This window comes from Eulemur rufifrons, chromosome 9, assembly GCF_041146395.1.
Source record: "Eulemur rufifrons isolate Redbay chromosome 9, OSU_ERuf_1, whole genome shotgun sequence".
In the NCBI taxonomy this organism is placed as follows: domain Eukaryota; kingdom Metazoa; phylum Chordata; class Mammalia; order Primates; family Lemuridae; genus Eulemur; species Eulemur rufifrons.
The window spans coordinates 23,310,369-23,335,096 of NC_090991.1; the positions used below are offsets into that span (position 1 = coordinate 23,310,369).

The 24,728-nt window shown below is 38.6% G+C and overlaps 1 protein-coding gene across 1 annotated transcript in view; it reads right to left on the bottom strand.

The window, feature by feature from the left end:
• The window catches only part of TADA2A (transcriptional adaptor 2A), a 47,510-nt gene extending 23,159 nt beyond the window's left edge, over nt 1–24,351 (bottom strand). The window contains exons 1-8 of the mRNA XM_069481055.1: nt 24,297–24,351; nt 21,693–21,818; nt 16,044–16,150; nt 14,407–14,466; nt 6,081–6,172; nt 3,991–4,148; nt 2,252–2,340; nt 959–1,031 (exon numbers count right to left, since the gene is read on the bottom strand). Coding sequence (XP_069337156.1) covers nt 959–1,031; nt 2,252–2,340; nt 3,991–4,148; nt 6,081–6,172; nt 14,407–14,466; nt 16,044–16,150; nt 21,693–21,717 — 604 coding nt within the window. The 5' untranslated portion in view covers nt 21,718–21,818; nt 24,297–24,351. The remainder of the gene's footprint in view (nt 1–958; nt 1,032–2,251; nt 2,341–3,990; nt 4,149–6,080; nt 6,173–14,406; nt 14,467–16,043; nt 16,151–21,692; nt 21,819–24,296) is intronic.
• Between the last annotated feature and the right edge of the window lie 377 nt (nt 24,352–24,728).

Sequence of the window (24,728 nt, forward strand, 5' to 3'; positions counted from 1 at the left end):
AAGACAACCTACTCAAGAAATGCGTAAAGAAAAATTCTGAAGGTAAAATTTTTATGAGGACTCTTTCTTGTGTAACGAATACCCAGGCAGCTCCACTATGGAAAGGAGAATCAAGTTCTCCTTCTAGTGACAGAATACCAGCTAACAATATGAAAACTTGATTTATAATTCAAAAGTATTTTATTGGCCTTTCCTGCCTGGGATGTAAATTTAACAGAAATAATGAAGATGCTGTTTAGGGAACATAGACTTCAATAAAGCATTATTGATCTATTATATCATATTCACTTCTGAACTGAAATTAAAGAAAATATTGGGGATTATTTTATATAGTCCACTGAAAATGGAAAGAAGGGAAAAAAGGGACTCAATGAAAGTCTAGCCATCTACTTTTAACAGCCCTATGGCATTCACCACTTAGCTTATAATAAAAGAGTTGACATAAATCCTTAAGGGGCTAATCAAAGATTAGAATTAAGAAGTGCCAAAAATTCAAGAATTCTAAGAAACAAGAAATGCCCAATTTTGTCCGAAAAACCCTTAAAGGATTTCTATTCTTTTTCCCTGCTATGGGAAATTTGGGTTAACGAATTATAGTGGACATTTAGCCTCAGCAGTTGCTACTGAAGTTTCAAGGCTTCATACTGATTCCCTTCTCTCTAGGGAGGCAAGTGAAGGCCATTTAACCAATTACCTTAATGTAAGCTAACCTCAGTCAAAAGATCACACACTCCAAGGGATGGGATATTTCCAACTATTATTATATGACTGATACTCTTACCATCATCATAAATCATACTCAATGTGGTTAAAATCCAACAATAGGGTAAGCTCAGCAACTTAACCAATAAATTTTGAATTCCATGAGGGCAGGGGACATATTTTATTCATCTAGCACCCAAAACAGTGTCATCAAATAGTTTGCACTCAATAAACACTTAATAAAATAAAATGTTACCATGTAAAATGTCCGAGTCATCTTCAACAAAATCAATGTCTCTCAAGTCCCATTCTGCATAATTATCAAATTCCTGTTCGGGGAGAGAAAAGTCCCCACCCCAAACCCAGTATCTTTGATTAATGCCTTTACAGGACCCACATTTTAGAAGCAAATAGAAAACAACATAAGCAAATACTTGTTAAAAATTGCTCAATAGAGTAAAAGGCCAGGATACTGCCACAAGTAATACAAAGTCATAGGAAAAATCTGAGAGGCTTTCAGGCAGTAGTGACAACAAAAAATGAGAAGAGTTATGAGTTCAGGAATGAAGCTAAATGTATTGTTCTAAAAATTAAAAACAGTCTATTCATTCCCAAGAAAATCTAACTTTGATTAGACTTTCAGGTATTTAGGTAAGAAAATTGTCTACATTAATTCCTCTACCTTTTGAGGGGTCTATTTATCCACCAATATTGCTCATGCAGTTCAATGGGTAGATGTGTTCATATTCTATTCAATGAGGATAATTCATAGGGATAGTGTCTATGGGGCAGCTCTACAATATCACCTGTCATGAACAAAATGCTGACCTGGGTGTCGCTACCAAAATTGCTTGTAGTTTGTTAAACTTTCAAATTATCTCCAGAATCACTGTAGTTGTAGATCAGATGATAAATCAAGAGACTTGTGACTACACATGACTTTTAATTTCATGGCTGAATGAGGAACATATAGTTTTTATATACATTTATCATTCTTCATATACTTGTAGATACAGTTCAGGAGTCAGCAAACTATTCCAGCCCACTGCCTGTTTTTGTAAAGTTTTATTGGAACACAGGCTTACTCATTTGTTTATGTATTATCCATGCTGCTTTTGCACAATAATAGCAAAGTTTAGTTACAACAGGAATTTTATGGCCTACAAAACCTAAAATATTTACTATCTGGCCTTTAATAGAAAAAGTCTGCCAACTCCTGATATAGTTCAACCTTGAAACCCTCTAGGTGTGCAATGAGAACCAGACTGCAGAAATTTCATACCTACTAAGGAAGTGGAACCCAGCACTGACGCAACTTAAGAAATAGGTTCTTGATTTAAACAACTTTTACTGTTCCACATGTGAAAATGTTTACAAATGACAAAAGGTACTCAAATACAAGAAAATGTGGCTGCCTAAAGGCCCTATTAATTACAGTGCTTTGAAAAATCTCCTTTTAGTGGTATGGAACTTATGGGTAAGAGACACAAGCCTCATTAGAAACAAAATAAGTTTTTCCTACCTTGTGCTAAAAATATGTTTCTCCTACCTCAATGAAATCTGCTCGAGCTGGCATGTACCCTGCCATGTCCCGAGAAAGCAAGGAGTCAAAGGTAGGTCGGGGAGGGTCATCTGTAGCTGGAAGAATTTAGAATTTTTCTAAGTTAATTAATAAAATATTAGCATAAAAAAGCAACACAAAAATAGTCCTTATTTACACTCAAATATTTTTGTTTGGAGAAAGACAGTGTCTGAGAAAATAAATAAAATTAAAAACGTTTTTAAAAAGGAAAAAGTGAAAAAAGTAATAAAGTATTACGGAAACAGACTGATTTCTTAAAAAGGGAAACTAAGACTTAGGGAATTCTCTAAGTAAATACAGGGAAATTTCCTGATTTTCACTTTCCTAAAAAGAAAAAAGACAGGGCGCAGCGGCGCACACCTATAATCCTAGCATTTTAGAAGGCCAAGGTGAGAGGACTGCTTGAGCCCAAGAGTTCGAAACCAGCCTGAGCAACACAGTAAGATCCCATCTCTACAGAAAATAGAAAAATTAGCTGGGCATGGTGGCACACACCTGTAGTCCCAGCTACTTAGGAGGCTGAGCTGGGAGGATTGCTTGAGCCTGCAAGTTTGAGGTTGCAGTGAGCTACAATAACGACACTGCTCTCTAGCCCAGGCAACAGAATAAGACCCTATGTCAAAAAATAATAATGATAATATTAAATAATAAAAAAAAAATCAGAGAAAACCATGGCTGGCTCTTTTAATATTACAGAACCTAAGTATCTACCTTGTCAGCCTCAGCTCCCTGACCCCTTAAAACCAATCTCAATTTACAAAACTCATCCAACTGAGAGGGCAAGAAGAAACACAAAAAAACACTAGATTTGGAAGTTAACTAAAATTAAGTCCCAGCTCTAATATATAATAGTCCCATGACCCTGCACAGATTATTTAACCTTCCAAATGCTGAATTTTCTTATGTGTAAAACAAAAGTATTTGCTCTGCCTACCTCACTGGGTTGCTGTTGGGAACAACGGTTCAATAGATTTAAGAACAAAGTGCTAACATCAAAGTGCTATCAAAATAGGAATTATTACCCATCTCTGAGTTAGTCATCTATAAAACTATTTCTAGAGAGTATGAGGAAAGGGAAAAGGAAAGGGAAAAGATTCATATCTCATTACTTGCCCTTTGGGAGTCATTAAGGAAAGATGGCTATTTATAATTCATCATGTTTTTGGTTATGTTTTATTAAAAGACTCACTGGTCCCACAGGCATACAAGATTAAAAAGTTTGCCAATCATTGTCACAACCAAGTGAACAAAAATAACAACTGCTTCTTAAACTTGACAGAGGGCAATTAATAATAATGAGCTAAATATTGGATTCTCTTAAGCAACTCATATGTATGATCATAAACTCCCCAAAGGGATTGCAAAAAGGCTTGTATTCACAATAGCATGGAAAGGTTGGTCCCTTTTTGACATCTCGTTTTAAAGAAGCAAGCATTAAAGTTAATTGATATGTTCAAGGGATTCAGAATGGGTGGAACTACACATCGGCTTCAGGCACTTCGAAGTCCTGTATAGAACTGACCCCTGGAATCTATGTTCCCTCCTTGCCACATTATGGCCCTGACTTTCATCAGCTGCCATGCTAACTCCTCCTATCTTCCACAAGCTTGTTAGTTGTCCAAGTCATCAAACCACTATTTATCTGCTACTGAAACAGGGCCCAAGGAAGAGCTAAATATCTCTCATCAAAATAGGGAGGCACTTACAGTGAAATGGAATGGCTGTGTCAGCAGTTTTTGCCTCCTCTGCTTGTTTCAGGTTCAGCAGGGTAGATGCAAACAGAGGGTTATTGATGAAATGCTTCATATAGTGCTTCTCACACTCCTCCTTGGACTTGGTGCACATTTGATTGGCTACATCTTGCCTAGAGGAGTACAGGAAAAAGGAGGCAGTAGTGCTTTCATTTATACATAATAGTAAAAGCATCATTTGTTCTTTCTGTATTATAAATCATCCATATAACATCTGTACTGATACCTCCAAAAGTGGTATCATGACAATATCAGTGGAACAATGAGACTAATAAAACCTAGATTGGTGCAATTTGATGCTCTAAATCCTGCTATTCTAAGATACGGCAACAATCACTAAAAAGGCCTTTCCTTTCCACCAAAAGAAAGGAAGTTGACTAGAAAATCTGTAAATTTCCCTGTGAACTAGGCCCTAGGGAAAGAATTGCTATAAATATAAGAAGCCATTTCAGAACATTCAAAATGTACATAGGCATAGTTTTATTTTTGCGTAATGTTTTATAGTTTACAAAATGCTTCCCATAAACAACCACTTCTTTACTAGAGCTCCTACAATATGCCAGGCACTGAGCTAGAAACATTCACAACATACTTAAGTTAATCCTAGTATTATACTTGTGGTGTGGGTATTACTACTATCTCAATTTCAAAGGAGAAAAAATGAGGCCCAAAGGGATTAATAGACTTGCTCAAGAACACAAAGCTTATAAGTGACAAGGCCAGGATTTATATTCAAGATCTCCAACTCCTAGCCAAGGTGACAGAGAGACGGAGAGTCAGAAATGAAATCTCTCGAAGTCCCCTCCTCAAGCTCTCTCTTTCACAGCACTTCAGTTGCCCTTCTCCTAAGGCTCTGTACTTCTCATTGTGCTCTGCTTTGTGTACTTCAATCATCTGTATATATATTTTAATTCCCTTACTAGACTATAAGCTTCGTGAGGGCCAGATGCATTCTTAATTGTTAACTCCAGCACCTCATGACCAAACTTATTGTCTTACCCACAGTGGACAGAGAAGCTATACTCTTTTTTGTGGTCTTTGTTAAGAAAGAAAGAGGACAGGGAGGATTAGCCCATTTTAGAGAGTTAGACTGGCAAGCAATGAATGAAAAACTAGGCCAAAGATGACAAGCAAGCTCCTCATAAGTGATCATTTTTCTATCTTCTCTGGTATTCTACATTGTACATAATATTTTATGATGCTTAATAAATGCTGAATGAATGGATACAAGCAAAATGTGAACTGAACTAGGTCTTGTTCTTCAGGGCCCTGGACATAATGGAGGCAACATAGGGTATTCTGATGAACACCAGGAAAGATTATATACACTAGCAAGTCAGGGCAGGGAGGATCCAATTAAGAGTCCTTCATTAATAAGCCATGTAATCATGAGAAATCATTTTAACTCTCTAAGCTTCAGATTCTTTGTGAACAAAATACATTTAATAATGCCTCCATTGTCTAGTTCACAAAATAAATCATCAGTGTGAAAGTGCTCCCAAAAAGGTAAAAATGAAAGTGGTGGTATTACCCCTAAGGCAACAACAGCAATGAGTGCTATTCAATTCCGCCAAGTTTGGACTAAGGTAGGTGTCTGAAAGCTAAAAACAGAGAATGCTATTAGGAAGTCTGTGGAACTTGAATCTTAGGTAAGCTATGATCATTTACCTGAAGTCTGATTCACTTAAATGACTAGGGCATCTGTAGCCAAGAAAAATTCATAAAATCAGAAGAGTGCAATAACTAATAAATCTAAACTTCCCCATTATTCAGAAAGGAGCAACCAACCTTCCCATTGTTAATACATCCAAAGTGGCCTTTTCAAGCTGCTCAGTCATGGACCAGTAAACATCCCATATCCTTGTGAAGCCTTTCAGCACTGGAATATACCGTGCAGAGGGGAAGAGAACTTTTCTAAATCATGGGTTGAAAGGAAAGCACCATATGCTTTCCCATTCTGAGGCTCCTCCCTTTATTTACCATTCAAAAGTAGCTGCTTCTCTGAGCACACTAGAGCAGGGCAACTCTTAACACCAAGCTCTTACCAATTTCCAAAGCCACAGTCCATCACAGCCTCTAAAAGGGCCATTTCTTCTTGAGCAGTCCAGCTGGGGTCAAGAACAGGAAAATCTGAGGTCTAAAGAGAAAAAAATTGAGCCTAAGAACAGTGATAGAAATGGAACCTAGGAACCTCAACTGTAGTGCTAGTTTATAGCTAAACGTTTGTCATTCTCATGGTATTGAGAAGTACCTAAAGTACGTTCTTGTAAGTTGTCCGTCTCTTCCACCCCTATTTCTACCATTAGTTACAAGGGACTCCAATAAAATGCCATGCAACTCATGCAGAAATACACACTTTTTAAACTTAGCACAAAGGTAGAGATACATATTACAGTATGCTCCCATTTAGCTAAGAGGGAAATACAAATATGTGTGTGTTTGTATATTTTAAGTGGAAGAAAAAACAACACATAAAAAGAAAGGTCACCTATGGGAGGGAGAAAGGCAACAGGGTGGAGAGGAGAGACAGAGATACAACCAGACCTCTCTGAATAATGTTTGTAGATTTGACTTTGAAAACATAAATATTATACATAATTATTAAATTATAGAATCATAAGAAATAAATGCAAAATGTAACAAACTTGTGAATTGCACAGAAAAGAACTATTCAAGTGATTTTAAAACACTGTAATTTTGCCAGGCATAGCGGCATGCACCTGTAGGTCCTAGCTACTCAAGAGGCTGAGGCAAGAGGACTGCTTGAGCCTAAGAGTTTAAGACCAGCCTGGATTAAGATCAGCCTGGAGAACACAGCAAGATCCTGTCTCTAAAAAATAAACAAACAGAAACAAAAATAAAATAAAATACATAAAACTCTATAATTTGATTATATAGATCTCTAAGATATACCTTAAAAACAAAAGAAACTGCCAAAAAAATCTTAAACTGTTTTCTATAGTGCTGATATATCAATAATGATTCTAAGATTACTGTATGTGTACATGTTATAGGGTATATCAAATTAGTAATTATGTTGCCATCAATGGAAAGTAGAATTTTGGGATTGGGAAAAAGATACAGATGTAAGATCTATGAGGTTATGTAAAAAACCTTGTAGTCTCGTATTTGAATTGAAAGTTTTACTATAAACTCATGATGTATTTTTCCTCAAAAGAAAAATAATTTCCTAACACCATTCATTGAAAAGGTCTAGAAATGACCACCAAGCCAGGAGCAATAAGTGATTCTAGTGCCCAGTTTGCAGTCTTTAAATACTATTCCCACTAAAAGGAACAAGGGCTCCTTAAAGAAAAGGCTGGATCCAGGTCTTGGTCAGAAAATGAACAAGACCAGACTGGAACATTTTGTCATACTTTAAAGCAAAGAAGTTCTCAAAGACAGAGTATAAGGGTCATGTCAAAAGGATACAGAAGCCAACTTGCAGAGGCTCCTACTAAGCAAAAATGGAATATTTTGAGCATCAATAAGGATAATAACTGCAAAGAATTGAAACAAAAAAAAAATTTTAAATATCTGGAGGATGCTAGAGAACCAAGTCACATCTGCAAAACTAGTAACTAAAGGGAAATAATCAGCATTTATCCTACCTTTCCTATACAAACTTTACTCAGGGTGACCACACAGATGATAATGAGAAGTTTCTTTCTATAGAAATATTCTAACTCTAATTAAAAGGAGTATTGGAATTTTACTTATTTTTTATTTTTTTATTGATTGATTGATTGACAGAGTCTCACTTTGTTGCCCTGGGTAGAGTGCAGTGGCGTCATTGTAGCTCAACTTCAACCCCAAATTCCTGGGCTCAAGTGATCCTCCTCAGCTTCCCAAGTAGCTGGGACTATAGGCATGCACCAAGATGCCTGGCTAATTTTTCTATTTTTAGTAAGGACAAGGTCTCGCTCTTGCTCAGGCTGGTCTTGAATTCCTAAGCTCAAGCAATCCTCCTACCTTGGCCTCCCAGAATGCTAAGATTATAGGTGTGAGCCACTGTGTCTGGCCAAAGGAGCATTAGATTTAAATGATCACTATTCTGCAATCCCTGATGAATTATGATCATAAATGGATCTCAAGGAGTCATTCCATGTAACTACTAATTGACAGGAAACACAAAAGACAGAGGAACACATTAATCAGCAAAATTCAGACTACAGTAACATCTATAAGACAAATAACCCAGTTTTTAAAAATAAAACAAATAAGAAACAAGAGAGAGAAGCTTCTGGACAGCTGAACACGTGGAGGTACCCAGAGAAGAAAAGTAAGCTCTGTGTCCTTCCCACATACCTTGCCTTATATATCTCTTACATCTAGCTGTTCATCTTTTTTTTTTTGGAGACAGAGTATTGTTCTGTCATTGGGTAGAGTACAGTGGCGTCATCATAGGTCACTGCAACCTCAAACTCCTGGGCTCAAGTGATCCTCCTGCCTCAGCCTCCCGAGTACCTGGGACGATAGGCACCTGCCACAACACCCGGCTAATTTTTCTATTTTTACTTTTTTTTTTTTAAAGCCAGTCAAATTTAGCAGTGGGGGGTTGAATACCAACTTTAGTGACAGTAATGTTAATAAGTTCTGATAACCCACTACCATCGGACCAGCCTAATTTTTCTATTTTTAGTAGAGATGGGATCTTGCTCTTCTTCAGGCTGGTTTTGAATTCCTGAGCTCAAGCAATCCTCCTGCCTCGGCCTCCTAGAGTGCTAGGATTACAGGCGTGTGCCACCATGCCCGGCTAGCTGTTCATCTTTTATTAATAACATCACCAGTGTTAAATCACACTGATGTCATGTACCCCCAACATGATACAATGAGAAGACACTTCACCCCTGTGGTCTTCCATCTAAACACCCATAAGCCAAATCTAATCATGATAAAATAGCAAATATATGAAGACAAAACTAAGGGACAGTCTTCAAAATACTCTTGACCTGTCAAGGCCATGAATCAGAAGGAAAACCTGAGAAACTGTCACAGATTTAAGGAAACTAAGGAAACATGATGATTAAATGCAACACAGGATCCTGGATTGGAGCCTGGAACAGAAAAGGACAGTAGTAGAAAAACTGGAGAAGTCTCAGTAAAATCTATAGTTTAGTTACTAGTATTGTAGCAATGTTCATTTCTTAGTTTTGACAAATGTACACTGTAATGTAAGATGTTAACATTTGGGGAGGCAGAATGAAGGTTATATGGGAACTCTCTGTACTATATTTGCAACTTCTCTGTAAATCTAAAACTATTCCAAAATTTAAAAATTTTTTAAACAAATCATAAAAAATAAGACCAAAAAAAAAAAAAAAAGGAAAAGAAAAAGAAACACGAGAGAGAGAGAGAGAGAGAGAGAGAAAACCCACATAGAAGATACATTTCAACCAATTGGAAAATTGGAATGTATGAACCTTATTTGAATCTCAATTAAGACAAACTGCAAAAAGTAAAAAACAAAAACATGCCACACCCACTAAAATAGCTAAAATGAATGAGACTGACGATGCCAGATGTTGGCAAGCAGAAGAGGCAATCAGAACTCTCACACATTGTTCACAGACGTATAAAATGATACCACCACTTTGGAAAACTTTTCAATCATTTCTTTAAATGTAAAACAATCATTTACTCTGTGGCCGGGCACCCAACAATTCCACTCCTAGGTATCCTAGGTATTTATCCAAGAAAAATGAAAATATATATAGATAGCCTTATTCAAGAATGTTCAGGCTGGGCACAATGGCTCATGCCTGTAATCCCAGCACCTTGGAAGGCCAAAGTGAGAGGCTCGCTTGAGGCCAGGAGTTTAAGACCAGCCTGGGCAACACAGAAGACCCTATCTCAAATAAAAAAACACAAACAAAAACTAGGAGCATGGATAAACAAACTCTGCTATAATCATACAGCAGACTATTACTCCATAACTAAAAGGAATGATTAGTAAAAACATACTATTAGTAAACACAACATAAATAAATCTCAAAAACAGAGTGAAAGAAACCAGAAACAAAAGAGTACATACAGTATGATCCCATTTATATGCAGTTCTAGAATATGCAAAAGTAATTTATGTTGATGAAAGTAACAACAGTGGTTGTTTCAGGGGTAGAAAAGGGGGCAGGGTTTAAAAATTAAGCCTTTATGAGCTGACTGGGGAAATGTGAAAAGTTACTAGCCTTACTTAGAGACCCAAGAAAACATTTAAAGATGAAATGATATACTATTTGGGGGATTTACTTCAAAATAGTCTGCAGGGATGAAGGTTTAGATAAAACAAGATTGGCCATGACTTGATAATTTTAAGAGCTAGTGATGGATATATGGAAATTTATTTTACTATGTGTGGTAGTTGATTACAATGGTGGCCTCTAATGAACTTCTAGAATTCATATCCTTGTGTGGTCCCTTCCCATTTAACATGAGCTGGAACTGTGGCTGGAACTGTCACTTGCTTACAAAGGCTTGGCAGTTTCCACTTTTGCACTCCCAAGCCACCAAGTAAAAAATCTTGCGTCCTTGCTGGAAATACCATGTAAAGAGGCTACATGGAGAGGGAGTGGTCCTAAGACTATCTGCAGAAGAAGCCAGGTCTCAGGCAGTTAAGATGTTTCAGCTAGCTCCCAATCAATTCAAGCCACCCTTATGAAGTGCCAGAGATGTGAGAAAAAAGCTTCTTGGACTTCCAGCCTCAGCATATCATGTGGAGCCAAGAGCCACCTTCACTGTTCCTGATCTAAATTCCAGAACCAAAAACTGTGGGAGATAATAAAATGGTTGTTATTTTAAGCCACGAAGTTTTGAGGTAGCCGTTACATAGCAATAGATAACCAGACACCATTCTCTCTAGTGGAAATTTGAAATTCTCTATAATAAAAATTAAAAAAACGAAAGTTGCCTATAGTCCTAGCTACTTAGAAGTCAGAGGCAAGAGGACTGCTTGAGCCCACGAGTTCGAGGCCACAGTGAGCTATGACTATAGCACTGTACTCTAGCTGGGCAACAGAGAGCCCGTATCTAAAAAATTTTTTTTTAAATAAAATGAAATAAAAAAATAAAGTGACACAAGAATCCTTTAGATTACACAGGAATTTAGAAATTGCTTTATCTTTTGTTAATGACAAAAAAACCTATTATGATTTGTGAAATTACCCTACCAATACGCAATACTTTTTATCTGAGCATGTATTAGGAATATGCCTAGCACATGAGATATTATGAGATCCAAGAGAGAAATTTCAGAGTCTACATCGGTATTAAATTCATAATCTAACAAGTACCATAGCAACATGTAAATACGACAACTCACACATTAGTTGAAGAGACTATGCTATTTCTAAAACTATGTATTAGAATATTAATTATCCCTTACCAACTTTACTGTGAGCTAAACAATAAAAACTTTCTATACCATGAAAAAAAAGGTATAAGGTAGTTTTACTTAACATTGAATCAATATTATTCAACACCTGGACACAACCTCAGCCCTACTGAACCAGAATCTCTAGGCAGAGCCCAGAAATCTACATTTATAAGAAGCTCCTAGGTAATTCTTATGCACTAAAAGTTTAAAAATCACTGATATAAAGGGTGTGGCAGAAAGAGCTGCCTTGACTTGTTCAAGGTTCTAAGAATTACAAGACAAAAATAGGCACAGAATTCAGAAATCTTGAATAATGCACCACCTACCATAGCATGAGTAACTCCCCAAAATACAACACTGTGAGATGACAAAAGTACTAAAAACCATTTAAAGCAATCTGAGCCTTCTAATGCAAAAATCAAGTTTTTAGTGTCTTCATCATGTGTGGAAAGCCAAAATTTGGTCATCATTCCTATAGAAGGAAAGGTTCACTGGGAATTGATAAACTTAGCAAAAAAAAGGAAGAATGTATTAGTAATCTCCAAAAGCTCCCCAAAGTAAAGGACAGAACTTTGAAATGTGTTTGTATTGGTGTTGAATATGTGAGAAAAGATGATGTAATCAGAATTAAGTGGATGTGGAGTGAAACTTAGTGTTTTCAGGATTAAGCAGAAGACACTCTGCCTGGAACAGCTAAAGAATGCTCACGGTCAGCTTTCTTACAGTGAATAAGCATGACAATCAAACTGCCCAAGGTATACTGAATTATTGCTTAAGGAATTATTTCACAATGTCAATGAATAAATTTGTATTCTGGCTCTAAACATCCATGTATGAATTTGGAAAGAATAAACCAGCTTTCTGAAGATCTAATAACCTTGACGAAATCAACTCAAGCCCACAGCTACTTTGACCATTCTCTCCTAACCCTTCATTCTGCAATTAATAAAAGGGAAAAACATTTTTACTCCAGGCCTTATAATTAGTGAAAACATTCTTTAAAATACCAAAAGTATTTAGAGATGGATAAAGGATGGCCAGCCAGTTAGCTCCCAAAGAACTCTTACTAAGTAGCTCTTCTTTGATTCATCGTGGTCTAGAATCTGACTCTGCGTACTATAAGCCCAGAAACTCATTTTAAGAGGATCCCACAGATGATCAGGCTCAGAGAAGCTGATTCACCCTTTCTAAACTTTTAAGAGATTGAAATAAATACACTACAGTGCTATAGTAGGCAGAACTCAAAAGATATTCTCCTCCTCCTCCTCCTAAGGTTCTTGTCCCCTGATTATTCAAACACTAACTAGGTACTACTGTGAAGGGACTTTGCAAATGGAATTAAGGTTGCTAATCAGCTGATTACCCTGAATTATCCACATGGGTCCAATGTAATCACATAAGAGCCCTTAAAAGTAGAAGAGGAAGGCAGAAAAGTCACCCAGGGAGATTCAGCACAGGAGAGGTTAGAAAGATTCCCAGCATTTCATCAACGACCCTCAAAGACTTCCTATGCTACTACTGGCTTTGAAGCTGAAGGAAGGGGAGTAAGAACCAGGGAATGCAGGCAGCCTCTAGAAGCTGAGAACAAGTACTGGCCAATAGTCAATAAGGAAAACAGTGCCATCATTCCTACGTCCTGAAGGCAGTGAATTGTTTTTTTTTTTTTTTTTTGAGACAGAGTCTCACTCTGTTGCCCGGGCTAGAGTGAGTGCCATGGCGTCAGCCTAGCTCACAGCAACCTCAAACTCCTGGGCTTAAGCGATCCTACTGCCTCAGCCTCCCGAGTAGCTGGGACTACAGGCATGCGCCACCATGCCCGGCTAATTTTTTGTATATATATATTTTAGTTGTCCATATAATTTCTTTCTATTTTTAGTAGAGACGGGGTCTCACTCTTGCTCAGGCTGGTCTCGAACTCCTGACCTCCAGCGATCCACCCGCCTCGGCCTCCCAGAGTGCTAGGATTACAGGCGTGAGCCACCGCGCCCGGCCTGAAGGCAGTGAATTGTGCCAACAGCCTGAACAAGCCAAGTGGACTCTCCCCTAGGGTCTCCAGGTAGGAGCCCAGGCTAGCCAACACCTTGATTTCAGCCTGTGGAACCTAGAACAAATGAGCTGAACCTAATGGTCTTCTGACCTACAGAATTGTAAGATAAATTTGTGTTACCTTAAGCCACCTAATTTTTGATAATTTGTTATAGCAGTTAACAGAAAACTAATACAGATTAATCTATAATGTGAAATTATTACTATCAAGACAGCCAGCATTCTTTCATGTAAGAAAAACTACACAGGAGGCCAAATGTCAGAAAACTGCTTGGTAAACTAGGAGATTTAGTTATATGTTTAATATGTTTTGATAACTGACAAAACTATCTTAAAGTATACATAACTATCAAGCAGACTAGATATTTACTTTGGCTCATTAAACCACCCAGGGTTTGGAAGGATAATACCAACATTCTCATTCCTTCTTTAGAGGTGGCAATACACTCAATCAAATTATAGTCAAGTCTTGCTCTCGTTTATAAACCAGTCTGCCTCTTCAGTGATTTTATGTATTAACTCATTCCCTGTGTTCATTTTATAACTTAATTCTCAGACAGTAACTAATTTTCCCAAGGAAGAGGAATGGAGTGCCAGACATAACCATTGCCCACATGAACCACATAAAAATACTATTAGCACATAGGGACAGCACATTGGCTACATGTTTATCAAGAAGCCTAAAAAGCAGCACACCTCTTATTCTCATATCAATATCTCAAATAGCACTTCCTTTAAATATCTTCTAAATTTGAAATAAAAATCTTAGTACATAAAACTATTTTTGTACTTAAATACCTTAGTAGGTCCACAAAACCCTAAAAAACTTAGTGGATAACGACTACCAAATTCAGAAGAAAAGAGAAAAGGGAAAGACACTTGGACATGAAGAAAAACTAATTCCCATTAGTTTCGAACATAAAATGAACATAAATTCCCAACTTCATCATTACCATTATTTCATAAGTATGATCACTTTGATGTTTCTTGTACTCAAATCCTCGAGTGAAACACTGCAAAGAAAGAAAAACTAAGTTACCAAAAGCTACCTTTTTAAAATGTTTTATTAAAAGATAGAAGATGGTTTGTGGGTACTCTTGTGACAAGCTTTCTTTTTTGTTTTGAGACAGGGTCTTGCTCTGTTCGCCAGGCTAAACTGCGGTGGCGTTATCATAGTTCACTTTAACCTCAAACTCCTGGGCTCAAGCAATTCTTCTGCCTCAGCCTCCTGAGTAGCTGGGACTACAGGCACACGGCACTATACCTGGCTAATTTTTCTATTTTTTGCAGAGCTGGGGTCTTGCTCTTGCTCAAGCTGGTCTTGAACTCCCAGCCTCAAGCAAAGTGCTAGGATTCCAGGTGTGAGCCACTGCACCTGGCCTAGTGAACAGTTTTTAAGAATTCATTTAATCTTATCTACAGCTGCTAAGAATGGTATTTTCATGATCACAGCTTTTCAGTGGTCCTCACAAAAAAAAGTCTGGAAAAAAAGACTTTCCCAGGACAACTCCTTCTTGGATAAGAACACGAGCCCTGGAATCAGATTCCCTAAATTTGAATCCTAATTCCATACTTACTGTATTTCAGCAATTTTAAGACATATTTTTTCATATTTTAAAACTCTGAAATCAGGATTCGTCTTATAATCGAAAGTATATGGCCGGGGGCAGTGGCTCATGCCTGTAATCCCAGCACTCCGAGAGGCTGTGGTGGGAGGATCACTTGAGCTCAGGAGTTTGAGATCAGCCTGAGCAAGAGTGAGACCCTGTCTCTACTAAAAATAGAAAAAATTAGCTGGGCGTTATGGCTTGTGCCTCTAGTCCCAGCTACTCAGGACGCTGAGTCAGGAGGATCGCTTTGAGCCTAGGAATTTGAGGTTGCTGTGAGCTAGGCTGACGCCACAGCACTCTAACCCAGGCAACAGAGCAAAACTCTGTCTCAAAAAAAAAAAAAAGTATATCACAACTTTCATTAGCCATTTTTATATTTTGACACTTCTGAAATTGGCATGCTTCTTATAATCAATATTGCCTTAGATCTGATAAAATACAGTATTTGCTGCGTGACCTTGAGCAAGACACTTAACCTCTCTTGGCCTGAGTTTCTTCATCTATAAAATGACCAATCATACTTAACTTCATAGGATTGTAGTGATGATTTAAGGGTTAATTCATGTAATGCACTCAAAATAGTGGCTGGCACAGAGTAAGCACTTATAATTAGCATTATTACTATCATTAGTACCCACAAAATGGTTTGTTCCTTTGTCACCTGTACAGAGCTCACTCTTCAGGAAGACAACAGAGTCATCAAAAGGAATAATCCTCCAGTTCTCTTTCCTATAATCCCAATACTTTAAATTTACTTACAAAAACAGTGTTAAGCATTAGGTTGATACACAGTTGTGGAATAATCAACAGTCTGTATCCATCTGCTCTGCTCCCCAACTTTTCACTGGTAAAATGCATAAGGGAAGATTGACTGGAAGGAATTGATTTAATAAGGTGTGGTTCTCCTGAGCAATCTATAGCAGTCTCTGAATTACTATATCATAAAACTAGACTAGGAAAGGAAAGCATGAGCAAGTTACCTGCAAGCAGAGGAAAAAAGGAGGTGGCCCGCATTCAGCACACTTGATGTAAGGCTCCATGAGGTAGGAGGAGCAGCCTCGGCAAGGTGGCTTATCAGAAGGATCACCTAGAACACAGAGAAAACAAATACACCAGCTTCAAAATAATCTTATGATTATCTTGGCACAAAAGTGCAAAAAGGTAAAAATCTGCAAATGGCTATGCAGGTATTGAGCTGCCTTGAAAAGTTCATGGAAACAAGATGAGTTCATCACAAATAAGGAAAAGCAAAAATTATGCTTTTTATTAATACTTCAGAGCAGCATTGTTTCTTCCTACAGTGTACTCACTACTTCAAACAGCATGTAAGCAGGTATGGCCCTCCCAGAGAAATTTACAAACACACATTTTTAAACTAGAAGTTTCATAATACTGGAAACTTATTTTTCCAGGAGGATAAAATGGACATACCTGCACACAACATATACATATAAAGCAAATCTGACAAAATGTTAACAATTGCTGAAACTAGGTAGTAGGCATACAAATAATCACTGTACTGTTCTCTCAGCTTTCCTATAAGTTTGAAAATTTTCATAAGTTGGGGAAAAAAAAGAAAACTCCTTCAAATATGTGTGTCTTGGGATATACTTGATATTTTAGTTGGGATTTAGACCCAGGAAATCTTCCTCCCTTTCTCCCATGATAAGCACAGAGCATAAGCAGACCTTTTTCCAGTTCCAAAGACAATAGTATCCTTCCAAAATATTCAGGCAAGGACAACTATCCAAACTCCCTAAAGTCATAAAAATGCAGATATATGTGTCCCATATGCCTCAAACTCTGCCTCTCTAGAGTCAGGGAAACCTAGCAAAATTGTTCCCTATAATCAACCACAAGAGTCTAAGTAAAGAAAGTCTTTTAAGGTAGATGAACGGATCCAATTTGTTCAGCCCAGGGCAAGATTTCTCACATTCTTTAATAGCATTTTCCTCCCTAAAGTCCAAGAAACACCCTTCAAGGCACTTTTCTCTCTTCCAAATGGTGATTATCATTCATTTGTTTTTAAATAAAGACATGGAGGAAAATAACAGAAAGAAGAAAGGTACTCCTGGCGGTAGCTTCAAATTAAATATAGGAAACAGCAGCTACTTCACTTCTCCCATTTTAACTTTTAGCATGGAAGAACAAAAATTGTTTTATATTAAGTATTATATGCCAATTTTTACCAAATCACCCTCTTCCTCACTTCCTGTTAATGATACAAGCTTGCTTCTCCTTCCTCAAACTTTCCTCAAAAAAAAAAAAAGAAAAGCATTAGTTACTGACCAGAGGTTTTAAACCCTTATGTCAAGATGCAATTATTTTGCAAAAAAGTAATCCAATTTACAGTTCTTAAAATTTCAGACAATCAAAGTATAAAGAATGTCATCCACTAGTAACATTTTGAAAAATATTTTTGCAGCCTTCTATGTTTATGTCTAAATATTTAACAAAAGTGGGATGCTATACATGATGTTTTGTATCTTGTTTTTTTTACTTGACAATGTATTATGGACATCTATTCATGACAGTACACACAGATCTTGTTCTTTTTAATGGATGAATAATATTCCATTGTATCATTTATCTAACCTAATGGTTCTCAACTACCCTCCTAGAGAGACATTTTAGAAATCTCAGGAGGTGCTTTTTTGTTGCCACAATGACTACCGGCACTTTACAGGTAGGGACCAGGGATTCTAGATATCCTGCAATGCTGAAGACAGTCCTAAACAACAAAAAATTGACCTGTGTCCTGCACAACTTTCAAATGTCCCATTAGACATTCAAGTAGATGAAAAACCTCCTAACTACATGACCTAGAACCTAATTCTACATTATATAGAGAATAAAACATTTTTGGCAGTTTTAATATACACTGAAATTTCCAGTAAGGCAATTACATGTAATCCTAGAGGAGAGATTGTATCTTGTTTTGTTCAGAACTTTACCAGGAGTTATTCAAGCTTATGGTATTTCTTAGTCACCAATACAACACAACTGAATCATTCTGCATTTATAGTTGTAAGATGCACAGTGATTCAACATATGGGTAGAAGCATTTGGCTGCTTAAGTCATTATGTCTTCTATCGTAATCATGTCTAAACATATTGAGATACGCATTTTATTATTTTTGAATTGTATCACTTCATTATAAATTATCTTTTATCTCTTTTATTATAGTTAGGGCATTACTATTTTTATTTTTTCAAATCATGTATATAATCTACGTATTTCATTTCCAAATAATAAAAGGGGATTTTAAAATATTATAAAAAGATTGCCAGGCATGGTGGCTCGTGTCTGTAGTCCTACCTACTCTACTCGGGAGGCCGAAGTAGGAGGATAGCTTTAGCCCAGGAGTTGGAGGCTGCAGTGAGCTATGACTGCACCAGGGCACTCTAGCCTGGGTGACAGACCAAGACTCCATTTCTAAAAATAAAAAAATATATATATATACACTACAAAAAGAAATCACTGGGTCTCATAAGGTTGAAAACAACTAATCTAACCAGTTCCCTACTGGTGGGCATGTATGTTGTTTCCAATTTTTCACTATTATAAACAATGCGGAGATCTTCGTATGCACAACATTTCACATCTATTCCTCAGGAAATATTTTCCTAAAACTAGAATTGTTGTGTGTACAGGGAGTTGCTGAGGTTTTTGATACCTAGAACCCAACTGTCTTTCAAAAAGGTATTTTAGAATACCTTTTTGAAGTAGAGTAGAGAAAGGCTTTTCTACCATCATTCAAAATCCAGAGGAAACAAAAGGTTAATAAATTTGCTATATTAAAAAAAATTTTTTTTTGGCAAAAACATCATAAACAAAGTAAAAAATCAAGTAAACTGAAAGAAAATATTTGCAAATATATCAGAGATAAAGGGCTGAAATCCTTACTATACAAAGAACTTTAAAAATTGAGAGAGAGGAAAAAAGACCAAAAGTCCTACTGCAAAAGACACAAAGAGGTAATCTGGGGGAAAAAAGAGAGACATAAAAATGAGGGCCAGGCACGGTGGCTCACACCTGTAAGCCCAGCACTTGCAAAGCTGAGGTGGGAGGATTGCTGGAGCCCAGGATTTCAAGACCAGCCTGGGTAACACAGCAAGACCCCTATCTCTAAAAAAAAAAGAAAAAATATTAGCCAGACATGGTGGTGCACATCTGCAGTCCTAGATACTTAGAAGGCTAAGGTGGCAGAATAGCTTGAGCCCAGGAGTTCGAGATCACAGTGAGTGAGCTACGATTGTGCCACTACACTCCAGCCTGGGCAATAGAGCAAGATCCTGTCTCTACTTTAAAAAGGACTTAGGTATGAAAAAAATGTTTAGCTTCACCCATAAAAAGAGAAATAAAAGTTAAAACTATATTGAGACATAATTTCTCACCCATCAGATAGGCAAAAATTCCAAAGCTTGACAATAAACTTTCTAACTTGGGCTGTGGGGAACTAGGCACTCAAATATATTGCTGGTGGGAATGCAAAATAGTACAACTCCTACAGAGGAGATTTAGCAGCATCTAAACAGAATTATGCATGGTTTTATCTTTTGACCCAGCAATCTCGCTTCTAGGAATTTACCCTGAATATACACCTCCAAAAATACACAAATACATATCTCCAAGGTTATGCATTGAAATACTATTTGTAATTGCAAAATACTTAGATGTCTAAGCATTAGCAAACATTTGAATAAACTAATGGTACATCCACACAATGGAGTACTAACTATAAAAAAGAATGGAGATAATTTCTATAAACTAATATAGTATTTCCAGGAGATAGTGTTAAGTGGGGGGAAAAAAGCACAAAAGAGCATATATAGTATGCTATCTTTCCGTAAGAAATGAGAGAATATTAAAAACTATGGCCTCTTATCTTTGCAAAAAGAATTAAAGGACAGATAAACCAAAAACAATGAACTTGGATAACTATTAATACAAGGGGTTAGGGAAGGGGTATTGGAATGAAGTGGAAGAGACATAGGAGGGAGTCACACTTCTCCAAATATATCTTTTTGCAGAGTTTTGATTTTTGGAACCACATTTATGCTCTACATATTAAAAAATAAAATTAAATCAGTAAAGATGGGAAAGGAAAATTGAAAGCAAAATGAAACAGGAGTACCCAATAAATAGTATTTCAGAAGAATACTATAATCACACTGAAGAAGAAAAAAAAAATCACTCCAAGTAACTTATATACCCTCAGTATTGGGTAATACAGGAAAGGACTGCAAATAAATCCCGAGCTTTTGGAAATAGGTCTGTTTTACGTAATGATATGTACAAAGTAATCCTGAAATAATTTTGGAAGACTGAACAAATGAGTAAATGTGTTGATGTGGCTAGGAGCCAGGGTTCTTACTGACGAAGAAAGAAACGTGAATAAGGAATTAGGGAAGACAAGAAGAAAAGCCTGGGAAGATAACTGAAGGTATCAATGTGAACTCACGATTTCTAAAAAGTACATGTATGCATACATAAACGTGTATACGAATAGGTACGTATATTGATATATATGTATATATGTATATAGCATATACATGCATGTATCTCCTAGTTCTATGGGCCAAAAGGGCCAAGATGCAAAGATACTCTAGTAGCAATGAGCAGTGACAAGATGTTGGTCAGACATTATTACTCTCCGAAAGGACTAGGACTCCTCAGAGAAGTGGCTGATTCCAGGACTGAGGCAGGGGAGGTAAAAGATGCATCTGGAACATTTAGTTACACCAAAAAAGGAAGAAGATGTTAAAAAAAAAAGATGTCACAAAGATGCAGGTGCCCATTTGGAGGGGCTCCCTGTGGCCAAATCTGGAATAATCTGAGGACCTAAATAATTAAGTATATTAATAAATCATAAATCATTGAAAAAATAGGAATTCATCTGCCTATATACTAATAATAAATAGGTAAATAAGGGAGCCTGGACTATAGGTATACACCACCATTCCTGGCAATCACTGACATTATTCCTTATCAAAGTACTTGAAGCATATTATTAGTTTTAAAGAGAAATCCCACTGCTTTTTTTAAGTCTAACTACAGGTTAATCATACTATGCCTGGTCCATCTTAGCTTTGTTTTCTTCTAAGACCACGGGTGATATGTTTGTGTCATGTGTTCAGTGGGCAATCAGTAAGCACTGGTTGATTTTATTTTGATTTAATATTCTTTTACTTTTTTTTTTTTTTTTGAAACAGAGTCTCGCTCTGTTGCCTGGGCTAGAGTGCCCTGGTGTCAGCTTAGCTCACAGCAACCTCAAATTCCCAGGCTCAAGCAATTCTACTGCCTCAGCATCTCGAGTAGGTGGGACTACAGGGAGGAGCCACCACCCCCGGCTAATTTTTTCTATTTTTAGTAGAGGCAGGGGTCTCGCTCTTGCTCAGGCTGTCTCAAACTCCTGAGCTCAAGCGATCCTCCTACCACAGCCTCCCAGAGTGCTAGGATTACAGACATAAGCCACCGTGCCCGGCCTGATTTGAAACTCTTGTAATTCCTTTAGGATCAGATTCACAGGACTTTACTACTTAACTTCAAAGATCAACTTTCTGGATCAACTTCCACTTCAGTTTGCTATTAATATTCACCTGAGACTTGTTCCCACTGTACTTACTACTAAAGGAACCCAAACGGTCCATTCCCTAATTGGCAAAGACTGCTGCTTTGATCTTCCTCAGTGCAGAGCTTCTTCAAGATTTCAGAACTGGCCAACACATATACACCAAAGCTTGGTAACTCTCTGTGAACAAACGAAAGTGGCACATGGATCAGAAAATAATTCAAAGGGACAAAATAAAGAGAAGATATACAACATATTTATTAGCTCTACCACATCCTAGCTTTGTAATGCTGAGCAAATTATTTTACCTCTATAAACCTGTTTACTTCTCTGTAAAATGGGTATAACCCTACCTCCCAGAGTTGTGTGAGAATTAAATGTCATAATCAAATATCCTAATACATATAAATAATACAGCACGGTGCCCGGCCCATAGTAAGCCTTCTATAAATGCTATATATCTCTAATAAACAACTGTTGGCTTTCTCTGCCTAGCATCACTTCTCTCCTTAGCCCTCTTTCCTTTGAGGAACTGACCTTCCCACATTTCTTATGGTACTGGTGGGGTTGTCAATCACAATTCCCCATCCTCCAGCTCCCAAAGAAGCTAAAGCAACCACATCTCTTCTTCCAGAAATCTGGATCTTGAGTAAGACATGCAGGACAGAAGGCAGCTGGAGCTCAGTCACTTACTAGTCAAAGAATTTGGGCCAGGAGCTCTGGCTGATCAGATGCCTACCCCCAGGTGGCCCAACTGTGTAGCTCTTCTCTCACTTCTCTTTCTAACAAAACTTTAATCTGAATGAGTTTCTGTTACTGGATCCTATCTATTACAGCATAAACTTGTTTGTTAATTTACCCTTTCAACAAATACATAATAGGCATGTACAGTACAATGTACCAGTATCTTCTTTAAAGGCAGAAATGAAATCATATTAATACTTCACACTAAATCAAGAAACATCCCTCTTTATTTTATACATCCATAGCTTTTTATCTGTCTTTTTTTTTTTTTTTTGAGACAGAGTCTCACTCTGTTGCCCCAGCTAGAGTTAGTGCCGTGGCGTCAGCCTAGCTCACAGCAACCTCAAACTCCTGGGCTTAAGCGATCCTACTGCCTCAGCCTCCCGAGTGGCTGGGACTACAGACATGTGCCACCATGCCCAGCTAATTTTTTTGCATATATATATTTTAGTTGTCCATATAATTTCTTTCTATTTTTAGTAGAGATGGGGTCTCACTCTTGCTCAGGCTGGTCTCGAACTCCTGACCTCCAGCGATCCACCCGCCTCGGCCTCCCAGAGTGCTAGGATTACAGGCGTGAGCCACCGCGCCCGGCCTTATCTGTCTTTTCTAGCATTTTTCACATTCTACTTTGTGAGGATTACTTCTGAACATATATTCCCCCCCCCCACTTCTAGACTAAATTAAAGCACAGAATACATCCAATACAAATCTGTATGCTTTTAAAGTGCCAAGCACACGGGAGAAATTCAGTAAACACATATGTAGTGAACAAATAACTGTTAGTTCTACAAAAGGTTAATTCACTTTAGTTTTCCTGAAGTGATTTCTTTCACCCTGATATTTCTAGCTTGGGAAATAATTCATCATTAAGTGCATGCAACACTCAGATAACATGGCTGTCAATGAACTTTTCTTTTTTGGGGTGAGGTGGGTCTTCCTGTAATCCCAGGCAAAGGTGGTCTTTGAAGAAAAATGAGTCTAGGCAAGAGTGTATCATGTACCCACTAATAAAATAATGGCCAATATTTACAGAACTTTTCCCATATGCCAGGTATTGGTTGATTATCCTTGAATCCTCACAAACTTCTGAGACAAGCTGCCTTTTGAAAGGAAAAGAAGCTCTGAAAGGTTGTGGTACTTGCACAATGTCTTACAGGTAATGAACAGCAGTGTCATTTCAAATACAGATGGTCAAGTAAAGGACGGGTAGAACACACTCTGATAAATACTCCACGTCAAAAAGCACAATATTGCAATAAGCAGAATCTTCTTTTTTCCTGTCCTCCTTTCCTCTCACAAGAGACCACATTCTTCTAACACTAACATCCATGGGAGCATGGGCACTAACTCCAAATTAATATTTGCCCAATTCAAATTAGTTGCTAGGTGGAGGAAGTAAGGTACTGTGAGCGGCAGATTCAGCGTGGTACAAAGGAAAGGTCCAGGCTCTTAAGTTTTGGAGCCAAAGTTCAAATCCTTACTTCGTTCTTATTAGCTGTATGATCCTGGGCAAGTCATTCTACCTGAGCTTCAGCTCCAAAATGGAGTTAAAATACCTACTTTGGAAGGCCTACCAGGAAATTCAATGGGTGTGGACGGCCAGGGGCACTACACACAGTGGCTGTTACCACGGGAATTACGCGCTCCATTGCAGAGACAAGAGTATCGAGGCTGAAACACTGCAGCACCGCCCAGACGCGGGGCGGGGCCCTTGGGGTCAGGCCCAGCCCCGCGCCGCCCTCCCCCACGGCGCGGCGTGGCCCGGAGCCGCCGCCACGCCAGCCGCCGGGGCCCGCAGCCCGCCCCCCTTCTCCTTCCCCCGCTGCACCTCGCGGTCCCCGCTTCCCCTTAGTCCCGCTAGAGGGGCTCGCGCCCCGCCACCCGCCTGCCCTGTTCTGCCTCGCGGCTCACCTCACCGCGTCCCCCTCCTGCGCGCCCAGGAGCTGCCAGCCGCCCGCGACCCCGGGCTTACGTGCGCGCTCCCGGACGGCGCAATCCCGAGCGCGCCGCCTGCCGCGCGCCCGCCGCCTCCGCCCCTTCCCCATCCCCGCCCCTGGCCTTGGCGGCCCCCGCCGGGTACCCAGCGCCCGCCGCCGCCCCCTCTGCTCCTTCCCCGGCCCCCGCGCGCGCCCGCCACAGTCCCTGGGCCTGAGGACTGGGAAGATAGGGCTGATCCGCTTGCCTGACTTTTGAGTCCCACCCGTAATTACTTTTCCCGTGTGGCGCGTGGCCCGTCGCCAGAGGCTTCCCCGTGCATCGTGCGGTTCGATCCCCTGCGGAGTGCGGTGAGGCCTAGCGGGCCGATTCTGTCAGGGTTTGTGATAACATTCCCACCACCACCCC